The following is a 15,332-nucleotide window of genomic DNA, read 5'->3' as shown; positions in this document are numbered from 1 at the left end:
TGATAGCCACTTACTCCAAATTCCAAAAGCACTAATTATTTGGATCTTTCAAACTGGTAAAACTTACTATAATCCAAGCAAATATTTTATATAATCAGAATATTTTTATTTGTAAATATAGTTAATTAATTCTATTTCACTCCATTCATTCTCCAAAAACTGAGCATCTCCCATATGCTGATCACACTATGAGAAGCACTAGTGACAGATAAATAAAACATAATCTCTGACCAATATAAGTTCCAAGCCTCACATGGTAATAACCATGTTCATGAAAATATTTGCATTCTGCTTCCTCACTTACAAAGGACCTTTTTCTATTTTTGTTATTATTATTTGACCCACTTTTAGTGAAGGATACTAAGGAAGTAGCAAGATAGACATCATCATCCCTTGACATGTTCCAGTTAGAACTTAAAATCCAGGCGTTCTACTTCAAAGCCCTCCACACCATGTAGCATCTTGGCCATTGCATCTCTCTCTGGTCCTAGGAACAGAGTAAACTCCTGAAATGGAGAGACTGCACCCTCTTCAGCATCCAGGCCTGAACCCCAAGTAGATCTTTGCGGAAGATGCAACTTTTCAGAGCAGGTTTGAGTTACATTCTTTTCAGGATCTCACTAAGTTGCCCAGGCAAGTTTGGCCTAGAACTTTCCATCTTCCTCACTCAGCCTCCCAAGTCTCGGCGATTATAGGCATGAGCTGCTACACCTAGCTAACCTTGCATTTCTGTAAAGCTTGAGTTCACAAAGCCAAATTTTCCTAGTCTGGAAAGATTGAGACGAGATATTCACTTTGTATTCCTGGTCCTAGAATGATTCCCAGGTGGCAAGTTGGTAAGTACAAGAGGTGATCTACTCTGCCGCTGAGTTTAATGAACTCACACTCCCTTTACAAGCATCAAATACAACTTACCTGTTGTGTAATTGAATACATCACCCAAAGGACTCTGCCCTGCCTTATTATAGGCAAAAACACTTATAAAGTAAGTGAAGCCACACTCAGATAAGAAGCTGCACTGGGTGGTGGATGTATTGCAGTGTACTTCCCAGCCATCATCGCTCTTCACAAAAGCCACATAGTAATCACCCAGATCTACATTGGACCAAGCCACAGACAGGTGCCCAGGGGGATCTTCTTGGATCATCACCCTTCCAGGTGCACAAGCCACTAAGAAATAATCAATAATAACCAATTGTAAGACTATTGCAGGAGATTTTCTTTGCATCTTTGCAGTTATCCAAGATTTCCAGACAACCCAAATCGGCAACTATGAGTTTTTTAATAGACTGAATCTGGTGTACTAGAAATGTTAGAAGATTTTCTTTAGAGAACCAAAGTCTATGCTATAGGGCCCAAAGCACTGCAGCAAACCACGAAGACCTATCTACATTCTCTAATTATATGAGAGAAATGATGGGCTGCCAGGGTTTGGTAGTCATTTTAAAATACGGGGGTTTTGCTGAACTTGGTGACACAGGCCTATAATCCAGCTACTTGGATTCAGAACTAGAAATATCCTACCTTCATCTTAAAAAATATCTCCCACCTTGGGAGACTGAGACAGAAGGTCGTAAGGTCAAAGCCAGACTCAGCAGTTTAGCAAGGTCCTAAGCAATTTAGGGAGACCCTTTCTCAAAATAAAATATAAAAAAGGCTGGGACGTGGCTCAGTGGTTGAGTGCCTCTGTGTTTAATCCCTGGTACCAAAAGAAAAAAAAAAAATCTCCCACCAAGTCTCTCTCATCACATTTGATGGCAAGAAGAGACAGTAATCTGTACTGCACAGTTAGAGCTGTGTGTATAACCCCATCAGGCCCGGCACAGTGGCACATGCCTATAATCCCAGGGATTTGGGATGCTGGGGCAGGAGGATTGCAAGTTTGAGGACAGCCTGAGCAACTTATTGAGGCCTTATGCAATTTAACAAGCTCCTATCTCAAAAGTCTCAAAATAAAAATAAAAAGGGATGATAAAGCTCAGTGGCAAAGCGTTCCTGGGTTATCTCCAGCACCAAATAAACAAACAACCCCCCAAATGGATTTTAGAATCTTCATAACTTTAAAAATGAAAAAGAAGACAAGAAGCTGAGATAGGATGATCACTTGAGCCTAAGGATTCAAGGTCAGCCTGAGCTATACAGCAAGATCCTATCTCAAAAATAAAATAAAATAAATAATGAAAAAACTAACTAATGGAAGATCTGGAATAGAAGCCAGGCCTCCAAATATTTAAAGCAGTGCTTTTTCACAATTCATAAAACCTGATTTCCCTATTCGTGTTATTCAAACTCATCAGGATGTCCAACTCAATGCTTTCATTTGGACCAGGCTTTGGTTTTGACTGCTTCCAGAGTGTTCTGAAATATTGTCAGGGACTTTGACTTGCCAACCCTGCAGGGTTTTCACTCTTGTTTGCATACCTGTTTTCAGGGTCACTGCTGAAGAGGACTTGCTAGATCCAGCATCATTACTTGCTAAAACTGAAATCAGGTACTCCGTTCCACACTGGAGGGAAGAGATGCTGCAGGAACTGAAAGTTGTACTGCAGCTCCGCTCAGAAGAGCTACTCAGAGCCATCACAGTGTAGTTGAAGGCTCCTTCTGTCGGTGTCCATGACACAAATGCCTTCAGAGCCCCACTATCAAAAGAGACTTGGATGTTGGCAGGGGCACGAGGACCTACGTTTTTAAGAAACAATTAAGACTTTTACAACCACCAAATGAGATGTAGCCTAACAATATTAAGGAGCTCAGTGGCTAAGATAGACCAATCATTGTATAAATACAAGTGTTCAAAGCATAAAATTGAGATTTAGGAACTGGCAACACATCTGCCATTAACTATGCAAATTCATAATTTCTATGTGACCCTGGCCATATTATTTCATCTATTTGTTAATTTTTTTCACATCTACAAAATGGATATAAGATCGGTGTCTATACAGATGCTAAAAAAATATACTTGTGTGCATGCACACATGTATGAATGTACTATTTAACAAGTGGCCAGGCATGGTGGCACAGGCCTGTAATTCCAGCTACTTGAGAGACTGAGGCAGGAGGCTCTCAAGTTCCAGACCAGCCTGAGCAACTTATCAAAACCCTGTCAGAACAAAATTTAAAAAGGGGATGGCCTAGGTATTCATCAGTGTATGAATGGATAAAGAAAATGTGATTCATATATGCAAAATGGAGTTTTATTCAGTCATAAAGAAGAAAGAAATTAAGTCATTTTGCAGAAAAATGGATGGAATTTGAGAACATTATGTTATGCAAAATAAGCCAAACTCAGAAAATCAAGGATTTTTTGTGTTCTTTCATATGTGGAAGCTAGAGTAGGAAAAAAAGGTGGCAGGGGATCTCATGGAAATTGAAGGGAGACCGCAGAGTAGAGGAAAGGGACCAGAGGGAGGGGGAAGAAGAAAAGGGGAAATACTGGGGAATGACTTTGGCCAAATTATATTGTTATAATGTGTGCATATACAAATATGTAACAATGATTCCCACCACTATGTACAATTATAATGCACCAATAAAAAATATGGGGGGAAAAGGAGGCTCAGGATGTAGCTCAGAGATAGAGTACCTGTCAAGCATGTGGGAGGCCCTACGTTCAATCACCAGTACTTCAAAAACAAACAAAACCCACAAACGATTAAAGAATAAAATGAGATCATAAATGGGGGCACAGCCCAGCCAGGTGTGGTGGCACACACCTGTAATCCCAGCAGCTTGGGAGGCTGAGGCAGGAGGATCGCGTGTTCAAAACCAGCCTCAGCAACACAGTGAGGCCTTAAGCAACTTAGTGAAAACTTGTCTCAAAATAAAAATTAAAAATGACAAGGGATGTTGCTCAGTGGTTAAGCACCCCTGGATTCAATTCCTGATTTAAAAAAAAAAAAAAAAAAAAAAAAAAATAGGGAACCAACTCTACCAAACACCTAGATTTCAAACTTTGCTTCCACAACCATGAAACAATCAATTTCTGTTATTTAAGCCATCTGGTCTGTGGCCCTTGGTGACAGCAGTCCTAGCAATCTAATACAGAGGCTAAATTCAAACCCTCTAAGACTTTTCAAAACATGGGGAAACAAGTAAAGGAGAAGGCTTCAAGAAACTAGATGACTGTCTCAGTCCCCCAATCTGATACTGATGCTCCCTCCTGTGCCGCACTGTGTCTGTGCACCTATATCAAAGCACTTGTTACACAGAACAGTGACTGTGGATTTATGCATCTTTAGATACAATCAGATCTTTGAGTGGGATTGTGCTTTATTTGATGTCGTATTCCCATCAACTAAGTTCTGCCTAGCAGAGTGAGCCCTCAAGAAATGTTTGTGGGAAGATGAGGGTAGGTGGTGCAGAGGGGGCAGGGTGTGGAGGTGGGTGCAGGGAGGAAGGAAGCAAGCAAACCAGCCAACCTAGGAAAAGACCCAGGAGACTGTCACAAATATTCTGACTCATCAAGCCCATCACAAATAACCTTGGGGCTACTTGCTACAGTTTCTCCTGGAGAAGCAGTATACAAGGCAAATTCTTCTCTCAACATTTCTGTCTTGGCCCATAGACCATAGGGTTTCCATTCCCCTCCAAAAACTAAAGAGAACATTTCTGGCTGGTTTCTTCCTAATCTTTCCTTGGTCCTCCCCCAGGGGATATAACAGTTAATCTTGTTAATCTGGTTGGTAAGAGTCTGGCATCTATTTAGGTCACATTGCCAGCAGATAGCTTACTCAAGAGAGGAAAACTGTCATATTCTATCTCCCTCTCTCCTGCTTCCTCCCTCACGCCCTCTCATTCTTCTGGCTCACCCCAGCAGCTCAGTTTGGATTTGGAGTTTTAAGCTGCATATTCTCCCAGCCAAGTGTCCCTGGGGTGGGGATGGTGAGAGAATGTACCCCGCACCCTGCAATGCAGCATCTCTGCCTACAACTGGAGGAGAGGTGGTGGGAAGTGGGTGGCAGCCCAGGGCTAGGCGGAGGCCTTTAGAAAACACATCTAAAACACTGGCTTCCAAAACAGCATAAAGCACCAGGAAAGCAGGAACTCTTGTCTTGTTTGCTGCTGTATCTCTGCCCTGATGCTGGCACGCTCTCACTGAATGTCTGTTGAATAAATGAATTCCTGTTTGGCCCAATTCTTTTTGTTTAGACTATTGGTCTTAACTCAGAAAGAGACAAGGGGTGATTGGTAAACCTAACAAGAATCATCTCCTGTGATATTGAATGCATATTCAACCACTAAGTTGGATTTCAGAGGGGGAGGTGCCAGGCTCCCTGTATTCTCTGCAGCGTTTCTTTATCCATGCAGTAAGCATTTAAACTGCCAAGGAGGAATAGTCAAGGCACTATAAATAACTTCATAATAAATTTAAACAGCTGCTGCCAGCTGCTCTGTACTTATCACTTAACATTGCTTTTGATGGCTGCAATGCAAAGCCCCCCTCATTAATCAAAAATGGGATTGTTTGAGGCTGAGCTGAGAAGTCCTTACTTGTTCTCTGATTGCAGGTGGAGTCATCCCCAGGGATTCCATTGGCGTTCCATGCATAGGCTTTTATGGTGTAGAGAGTCCCGGCATCTAGACTGCTGAAGGTCAAGGAGGTATTTGTAGTATTTTCCTTCCAAATTCTACCCAAGCCATTGGCTTGCATAATGGACACAGAAAATCCAATTGCCATGTATACAGCTTCCCATTGCACAAGGATAGAGTCTGGACTTGGAGAGCTTACTTCCAGAATTGGTGCAGCCAACACTAAAAAGATAAAAGCAAAATCAAAAACTGCATTTGTGGGGCTGGGATTGTGGTTCAGTGATAGAGCACTTGCCCAGCATGTGTGAGGCACTGGGTTCAATTCTCAGCACTGCATACAAATAACTTAAAAAAGAAGTCCATCAACAACTAATAAAAATATTTTGAAAAACTGCATTTGGTTATAAAATTCAACAGAAGATAATTCAAATTATTTAGGAGTAAGGTCAAGTTGATTATTGATTTTCATATTATAAAATAATTATTTGCTTTATAAAGTTATTAATTGCAGAGTTCCCTTAAATAATCACTATTTAAGTGTGTATTAATCGTAAGTGATGTGGCAGGGAAATAGGGAAACTCTAAATATTAGATACCACTTTCAGCTGGAAGTTGATCAGAAATTAGACAAAATAGCCCTGTAATCATAATATAAATCACTGATTAAAATGAGAGTTCGTACTATTTTAATGTGCATATAACTTTTTAGAAATATGTCTAGGTACAATTTTATCAAATCAGTTTAAGTAATGCTGATGATAAACTCCAAATGTTTTTATTTGTTAACGTGTATACCATGTGGTCAAAGTGTGAGAGAAACCCTTCTATATATTCTTTTTTTTATTGGTGCATTATAGTTGTACATAATGATGGGACTTGTTACATATTCGTACATGCATACACCATAACAATATAAATTGGCCAACATTACCTCCTGGCACATCCCCCCACCTATCCCTCCTCCCATCCCCTGATCTCTTTCCTCTACTGATCTCTCTTTGCCTCGTATGTATTCTTCATTCAGTATGGTTAAAAACAGAAATCCCCTTTTCAGATATGTAAAAGCAGGGATACATTTAAAGAAGCCTAGAAAAGGGTTTTATGTTCAAAGCAAAACATGAGGCATTTAAATACCACCTTCTCCACAGATATCTGAGTTGCCAGAAAACGTCATTTGGTGATTTTCACTTCTGGTCCCTGAATTGTGACATTCATGTCACACCAAACTGCATTGTGCGTTTGTAGCATCATTGTAATTGGTCCAGGTCACAGAGGATAAGCATCAACTACCTGTTTTTGCCTGCTTTGGAAGTGATGCCTGGCTTCTGCCAGCAGCACTGATGGATCTGATGGTGATTTGGTACAAGGTTGCAGCCTTCAGGCCTGTCACGGTGCCTGGGGAATTGGTCACCATGGTTTCGATGACTGTATCCCCATCTTCAGCTGTGAGCAGGTAACTGGTGGCCCCTGGCACTGTAGCCCATTCCACAGTGATACTGTTGCTGATTTTTGAATATGCTTGATCAATAGTGGGTATTTCAGGAGCTGAAAGAGATTTTGAAGTTGTACATTAGCCAGGCTATCTGGAAGGATTGTTTCTTTCATCATTTTCTTCTTCAAACTGAATCATCCTCATGCCATCCTTTTTTAAAATTATTTTTATATAGGTTTTAGTTGTTGATGGACCTTTATTTTATTCATTTACTTATATGTGATGCTGAGAATCAAATTCAGTGCCTCACACATGCTAGGAAAGCTCTCCACCACTGAGCCACAACCCCAGCCCTCATGCCATCCTTTATACATAAGCTTTGCCCTCATTTTCCTGATCAAGATAAGACACAGAGAAAGAAAGGTCTGGTTGTTTTCCAGAAAAGAGTCAAAGTTCAAACCTTTCATTCAGGGACAGAATTTCAGAGGTCTGCCCTCCACCCCCAATAGTACTTATTTTTTATTTTATGTTTGTACTGGGGATTGAACCCAGGAGCACTTTACCACTGAACTACAACCCAAGCCCCTTTTATTTTGTTATTTTGAGAGAGGTCTCTCTAAATTTCTTAGGGTCTGGCTAAATTGATGAGACTGGCCTCAAACTTGCAATCCTCCTGCTTCAGCCTCCTAAGTCACTGGGATTACAGACATGTGTCATGGCACCTGGCTACTTTGTGAACTTTCAAATAAGTTAAACGAGCGTGGGAAGTGATTGTGCATACAGCTCTGAAAAGAAGAGAACATGGAGGGGCTTTATTCCAGATGATTCCACTGTAGTTTGGCCCTTTGAATTTCCCAGGATGCTTTTGCCATTGATGTTCCCTCCCTGTCCCAAAATTGGCTCCACTGCTTCCAGCTGGAACCACCTCCATCTCTAGCTCCCTGGTGGCTCTGGTCACTCAGGCACTTTGTACATCTCCCTAATGGTATTCATTCTAACAGAGGAAGGAGGGAGAATTGAATTTGCCATTATTACTTCACAGTATGTTCTTAATAGAGGAGTATAACCATTTTAAAATTCATCTACATAAAATAAGAAACTTTATTCTCCTTTTCTCTATCAAAACATCTGTCTTGGGCTGGGGTTGTGGCTCATTGGTAGAGTGCTTGCCTAACTTACATGAGGCACTGAGTTCAATCCTTAGCACCACATAAAACAAACAAATAAATAAAATTGATTTAAGAAAAACAAAAACATCTGTCTCAGCATAAAAATATAATGCTGTGGTCTCTCCTGTGGGCCTGGCCATGGTTTTACCTGGGGATGTAAATGCATGCATCCTGAGCTTACACAAGGCATTCCTATATTTTGGGTACAGGATAGAAGACATAGAACAGTAATCATATTACCACTTAACCAAATCCACAGACACAAAAATATTCTGGATGTAGGAGATCCAAGTGGAAATAAAGGTCAAATGAACATAACTGGGGGTTAACAATTAATTAATTGTGGTATTGGAGGTGGAACCCAGGGGCACTCTACTACTGAGTGACCACTGACCCCCCAACCCCTTCCTTCTTCATTTTTTTTTTTTTTTTTTTTTGGGACAGGGTCCCACTATGTGGTTCAGACTAGGCTCTAACTTGCCTCAGCTTCCTGTGTTGCTGGGATTACAGGGGTGTACCATTATACCTAGTCATAGCTAAGTTTTAAATTTGAAGTTGGCTCTTGGCCTTTTATGTTTAATGTACTCCATTTGATGTACAAAATCACAATATGCCAAATTCAAAACTAAATGGCAAAACAAACAAATACAAACAAGTAAACTATAGGGCAAGGAGAAAGAAAGAATAAATACAGACAAGTGATAGCCAGTATCAACTCTTCCCCCTTCCCTCCAACCAAACCTCTATGTGCATGATACAGACAACCTTTCTTTCTTTACCAATGACCCAGAGAGTTGGTTTTGGCAGCATCTCAGAAATAACCATGCTGAAAACGAACAAAGTCTCCACTGTGCACTGGCCAGACATTCCTGGAACATCACCCAGGGCTGTCTCTTCTGCCATTGAAAGAAAATCATGACAGATAAATATGCTGAGGGAAGATGGAGACCTCATAGCCATTTACCAGTGGAAGCTGATTCTGTAGGAGGAGCCTATGTCTCCTCCCACCCCTGAGAAGTAGAAAGCCCCATTAGGGGATCCCCCTTTCACTCAACTCCGTACCACATCCCTCTTCTGCTTCTCCAGTCATTCTTCCTGTGGTCTATGCCTCCTTTTCTCTAATTTTCTGGTGTCTCTCAATTCCTGTTGCCCCTGTCCCCATAGTTTATCTTCTCTCTTATGGTAGCCAGTTTTGCCCACTGGAATGAACTCATTTCCTGGGAAAATGATAATCAAACCAGGGTCAGACATAGGAGGCCTGACAGTGAATTCATAGAGTGGATCTAGAAGGTTAGCATGTCACAGACTCTTGTGGGGTCTGAGGACGCTAGACAACTTGCCCTGTTAAATTGAGTTAAGAACTGGGTTCAGTTGAGTACACCTGTAATCCTGTGACTTGGGAAGTAGAGGCAGGAGGATCACAAGTTTGAGGCCAGCCTCTGCAATAGAGTGAGACCCTCAGCGACTTAGGGAGACTCTGTCTCAAAATGAAAAAAGATTAGGGATGTTGCGATGGGTTTGGAAAAGCCAGACCTTGACACTGACACACAGGGAGGGTGCCAGAGACAGTGAGATTCTAGGGAGCCTAGGACAGGCAAAGGCTGAATACAGGTTGCTTGTTTTATAGTTGGCTCTCAGCAGGCTCTGAGCAGCACTGTCCATGAAAGCAGATCAAAACCTCTGAACCATGTACCCCTGCAAAAGACAAAAAGCAGTGTACAAGGTTCCTTGAGGGTGTGTGGGGAGGACTCCTGAGTGAGCAGAGCAATCTGAGTGGGAGAACTCAAGTGTGTCAGTGGCTGGTGGGACTGATGTAAGGAGCAAGTGAAGGGACCATCAGCTGTAGAGTGAATAAGTCTGACTGCCCAGCCCTGGTGTGGCAAGATGAGAGGTGGGACCAGCCTTTGGGGACATTTGTTTGGCAGAATGATTGAGGTCTTTGGGATCATTCTAGTTGAATAGGTCTAGTCTTTTTCTTTTCTTTCTTTCTTTCTTTTTTTTTTTTCTGTAAGAGATAGGAAAGCTAACTTTTGTTACCCAAAGACCAGATATTTTAAAAAATCACTTATAAGCTGAGCAAAGTGTCACATGCTTATAGTCCCAGAGTTCATTGCTTATATAATCTAAATAGCAGGAGGTAATATTTCTTAAAAACTTGCTGCATATGCATGGACTCTGTAAAATTTTATGACTCAGCTATATACCTGTATCAATTTTTTACAATCATCTTAATTCTACTTCCTTTTCTATGGTGTAGACAAAATAGTAAAAATTGTTCTAATTTATGTTGAATCACTCTGAGAATTTATTGCTGATATAGTTGATATTATATTGTTCAACAGATCATCTAAATCCCACTAAACACAAATTTCCATTCTGGAGACTTAGATTTCTAGAATGCATGATAGAACCCAGGATCTGGCACAAGCTAGGCAAGGGCTCTACCCCTGGGTCATACCTTCAACCCAGCTCAGGGCTATAGTCCTGAAGCTGCCATTTTTAGAGTACTTTCCACGTGATTGAGGAAAAGTTCATATTATTCTTATTATTAAAGTCTGGCGAAGGCTGATAGAAATTATGAGAGTTCTACTCCCCAACCCTTTCCACATTCTAAATGGTGTGACTGAGAGACTTGAGTGACAGCTGTTGGGCTCCATAAAGTAGCAGCAGTTCTATACTCTTTCTTGCTTTTATGTTTAACCTACTTACTGGATTGATGAAAGAGAAAACCCTAATCCCTAGATGTGCATCTAACCACTCTGATCAGTCAGAAATGAAACCCTTTGATTCTTATCATCTGTGCATTTTACCAACTCAGAAATTTAAATTAGCCCAGAGGTCCCAGACACACATAAACAGCTGATCCCAGAGCCCAAAGGAAATCAGAACTCACATACCCAAGATGAAGCTTTTCATATAGAACAAATCAAACACATTCCATCAATTGAAAAGCCAGAATGAATCAATTAATGGCATCATCATATCTTAGTCTGAATCTCTGTTTCTCTTGATTAGGGTGGATATTTGATGACTAAAAGTGGACCCATTCTTAGGACTCAGCATGTCCTGGGTGTGCTGGGACCTTGTAAGAGACAGCAAAGCTAGATTTTGTTATCCACAAGTTATTGTTTTTTTTTTTTTTTTTTTTTTTTTAAATCACATATAAGCTAAGCCCAGTGGCACATGCCTGTAGTCCCAGTTACTTAGGAGGCAGAGGCAGGAGGATGGCTTGAGACCAGGAACTCAAGGCCAGCCTGGGCAATATTGTGAGATCTAATCACAAGCAAAATAAAGAAATAATTAGAAAATTTTAAAAAATCACTTTAAATGTGGCCAGTCTTTCCCTTGGCTTCCCAGCCAATCTTAAATGTTTCTCAAGTATTAGGTATGTAAAAAATAACAAAATAGGCCATAATAATTATTTAATGGTACTGGGAGTGAATCCAGTGGTGCTCTACCACTGAGCTACACTCCAAGCCCTTTTTATTTTTTATTTTGAGATAGGGTCTTACTAAGTTGCTGAGGACCTCACTACAAGAGTTTACTGCTGAAATAATTGATGTTATATTGTTCCTACAGATAAGCTAGATCCTACTAAATGTAAATGTTCAGCCTGGGGACTTCAATTTCTGTAATGTCTGAACCAAGATATGCTTTTAGAGAATTTTTTTTGGGGGGGGGGGGGCTGGGGATCGAACCCAGGGCCTTGTGCTTGCAAGGCAAGCACTCTACCAGCTGAGCTATCTCCCCAGCCTGAGAAATTATTTTTGCCTTCGATCAATTATTCAAGTAAAATGGTGATTGAATCTTTTTATTTTGTTTATTATTTTTGAGACAGGGTCTTACCAAGTTGCCCAGACTGACCTTGAACTTGCTCCTGCCTCAGTCTTTCAAGTCACTGCAATTACAGACAAGGGCCACCCTAAGAACTGGATGAAATCTTTTTACAAGAAAGCTTTTTTTTAGTTTTGAGTTACCATTGTCTATATTTAAACATGCAATTTTAGAAGTCTAAAGTTCCTTTTGATTAAGTAGGAGATCTTGAAAATGTAATCAAATACAACATTTCTAATTTTCTTTTCAAATTTCCCAGAAGACAAATAATGAACTTACATAAGTTAGATCTTCACTATTGTAACTTAGATTTTATTTCTTTGGCTAGAATGATGATCACTGTAATATTTTTTTCCCCCTCATGGCTGTTTATGTATATAGTAATCAAAAAGAATGCCTAATAAGGTCTTGTCTTTTAAGTTTGATCCATTTATTTGTCTTACCAGTTCTTGTCTCCCCAGCACCTGAGATAGTAGTTAGCACCCAGTGTAATGCTCAAAAAACGTAGAAATTTTTGCTGGCATAATCTTTATATGTCGGGGTAGCCCATGAATCAATACTGCCAATAAAAATCAAACATGAGGAGGGAAATTTGCATGTCAGAAAATTTTACCTGTTTTGGCTGAAATAACCTGAAAAGGAAATTTTAGAAAATTAGAATCATGAAGAAAAACACCACTTGGGGAAATGTAAAACATAAATCAGGAATAAATTAACCACATTTCTACACATAATGTGAGCAATCTTTTAATCCATATGAGTATTTATCTGCGCAACTCTTCCCAGTGCTCAACCTCACCACAAAGCAATCCTGAGTAGAATTTCCAGACTGGGAGCATATCGCGTTACTACTTCATTTTTTCCTTTGAATCTGCCTATTGAACTGAGTCAGAAGTCACTGACAGATTTTTCAAAAATCTTTGTTCTTAAAACAAAATGATCATCTTGTTTTCTAGTGTATCACATTAAATTTCCAACATAAAAACATATACAATCTTGGAATGATCCTTAAGTGCTTCAACTTCTATCTTCCCCAGCCCCCCAGTCCTTCAAAGAAAAAGAGAAAGATAATGAATGTGTCTCTTTTTTCTCTAAATAGCTGCAGGTCTTTGGAAGGTGAACTCACCACTTTAAGACAGATGAGACTGAATCCAATCAAAGACAAACATTTCTTCCATCTGCCAGCCATCCTGTTGGGCATAGCATTCACATGGTACAAAACAGAGGAATCAGGGTCTTCTTTGGCCCCCAGGCAGGCAGCACCGTAGTAAGGCACTCGGATGTGGGGCTGTGATGCTGGGAACAGACCCTGGCAATTTGCCCCTCCCCTTCAGTGTGGAGCTTACCTGTAACTAGGGACAGTTGGAGACTGGCAGGGACAGGTATTACCAAGACTGAAAAAGAGTGTTGGAAAAAGCCACAACGAGCAGACTGAAAAAGCTTTGTAACCTTCGTTTCAAGGTAATATGTAGAATGCGCTCCTTTTCCTTCCAATTTTTTTTTCTAAATAAAAAGTTTACAAGTTGTACAGAAAATGATTAATATGGTGGCATGATCGTTTGATTTTAGTTTATTTTTATTTTGAACTGGGGATTGAACCCGGCCACAGGCACTCTACCACAAAGCTACACCTCCAGCCCTTTTAATTCTTCTATTTTAAGACTAGGTCTTGCAAAATTGCCCATGCTGGCCTCGAATTTGTGATTCTCCTTCCTCAGCCTCCGGAGTAGCTGGGATTATAGGTGTGCACCACCATGCTGATCTGGAATAATCATTTTAAATTCAGAAATCCTAACCGGTTTTACTTTTTGTTCTTCACCTTTATTTGTTATTCTGTTTGCTGTTGCTTCAGTCCAAAGTGATCAGTACCACTGTTAGAAACAACTGGTTACAAAGTACACGATGTAAGATATAAGATGTGGTGGCACACAGCTATTATCCCAGTGACTCAGGAGACTGGGGCAGGAGGATCACAAATTCAAGGTAACCTAGGATAATATAGTGAGACCAAAACAAATAAATACAAAGAGATGGGGATGCAGCTCGGTCATAGAGCATCCCTAATACCACCAAAATAAATAAATAAATAAATGATAATGATAAAATAAAATAATAGCTGGGCTGGGTGTGCTGACCCATGCCTGTAATCTCAGCTACTTGGGAAGAAGGATCTCAAGTTCAAGGCCAGACTTGGCAACCTAGTGAGATCCTGTCTCAAAAATTGTAAAAATAATAATAATAAAATAAGAGGTAAGATGAAAGGGCAGGAACATGTCCTGGAAAAGATAGTAGAAGTTCCCAGCTGAGTATATTAAATTTTTCCACCTCCAATGCCATGCTGCCATTCTAGTACATTTTGTTTCTAAAGACATCTTCCCAGTTCAGTTTTTTAAAAAAATATTTCCTAGTTGTAGATGGACACAATACCTTTATTTCATTTATTTTTATGTGGTGCTGAGGATCCAACCCAGCCTTCACATGTGCCAAGTAAGCACTCTACCACTGAGCTATAACCCCAACTCAGTTCAGGTTTTTTAAAACTAATTAGTATTAAATCTAAGCACAGTAATTTTTAATTCTAACAAAATACTAATACATAAATAAATAATAAGCATCATCAACTGACTTGCCTGAAGTCACATAAGTATTAAATTGTTGAGCTGGGATTAAAATTCATCAGTCATTGGAGGTGTGGCTCAGTGCTAGTGTTCACCTAGCATGTACAAGCCCTGAATTCAATCCCCAGCACCACACACACACAGAAATCAAAAAGTAATCAGTCTGACCTCTGCTTCCAACAAAGATAGGTTGATAGGGACTGAATTTATCCTCTCTAACCTCAAGATATATTATAAAGCTACAGTAATTAAGACAGGATGGTATTGGCATCAAGACAGACAAATTGGTCAATGGAACAGAGACTCCAATAATCTACCCATACATTGATTTTCAGCAGAGGGGCAAAGTCAGTCACGTGTTACAGAACTCAGGTTTGGGGGTTCATCCCATGGAAAAACCAATGTCTGAGGGATGAGTGTTGGGGAGAAAGTCTTTATTCAGTAGCCTAAGAATGGAGTGCAGGAACTTTGTTCACAGTTCCTGACTTCAAGGGATTGAGGAAGTTACAGATTGAAGATTGGAATAATCAGGGAGAAGGACAGGGTAACAAAAGGAAAGAATATTCTCTCTTCTGAGTCAGAATAATGACCTTCCAGAAACTCAGGTTACACCTCTTTTCACTCTTTTCATGGTCTGGTGATTTTGTTCACAGTAGTTAGGAGGCTTGTTTAATCTTAAAGGGGCTAGACAAAGTCAAGGTCAAATTAACCTTGTATTATAATGTTGGACAAAATATTTTTCAAATG

At 40.2% G+C, this 15,332-nt stretch overlaps 1 protein-coding gene across 2 annotated transcripts in view; it reads right to left on the bottom strand.

Annotated features, from left to right (window-relative positions):
- Window positions 1-13,156, bottom strand: part of FNDC7 (fibronectin type III domain containing 7) — a gene marked incomplete at its 5' end in the record, with an annotated part of 28,447 nt that extends 15,291 nt beyond the window's left edge. The window contains 6 exons of one of the 2 annotated variants that reach the window (XM_079132774.1): window positions 916-1,170; window positions 2,422-2,679; window positions 5,494-5,754; window positions 6,823-7,077; window positions 12,581-12,599; window positions 13,094-13,156. In XM_079132774.1, coding sequence (XP_078988900.1) covers window positions 916-1,170; window positions 2,422-2,679; window positions 5,494-5,754; window positions 6,823-7,077; window positions 12,581-12,599; window positions 13,094-13,156 — 1,111 coding nt within the window. The remainder of the gene's footprint in view (window positions 1-915; window positions 1,171-2,421; window positions 2,680-5,493; window positions 5,755-6,822; window positions 7,078-12,580; window positions 12,600-13,093) is intronic. The other variant, XM_079132775.1, reaches the window with a different exon arrangement.
- Between the last annotated feature and the right edge of the window lie 2,176 nt (window positions 13,157-15,332).

Source organism: Sciurus vulgaris (genome assembly GCF_902686455.1).
Source record: "Sciurus vulgaris genome assembly, chromosome: 1".
Lineage (NCBI taxonomy): Eukaryota > Metazoa > Chordata > Mammalia > Rodentia > Sciuridae > Sciurus > Sciurus vulgaris.
Note: the sequence above shows the minus strand (reverse complement) of the source record. Positions and strands in the feature narration are given on the sequence as shown.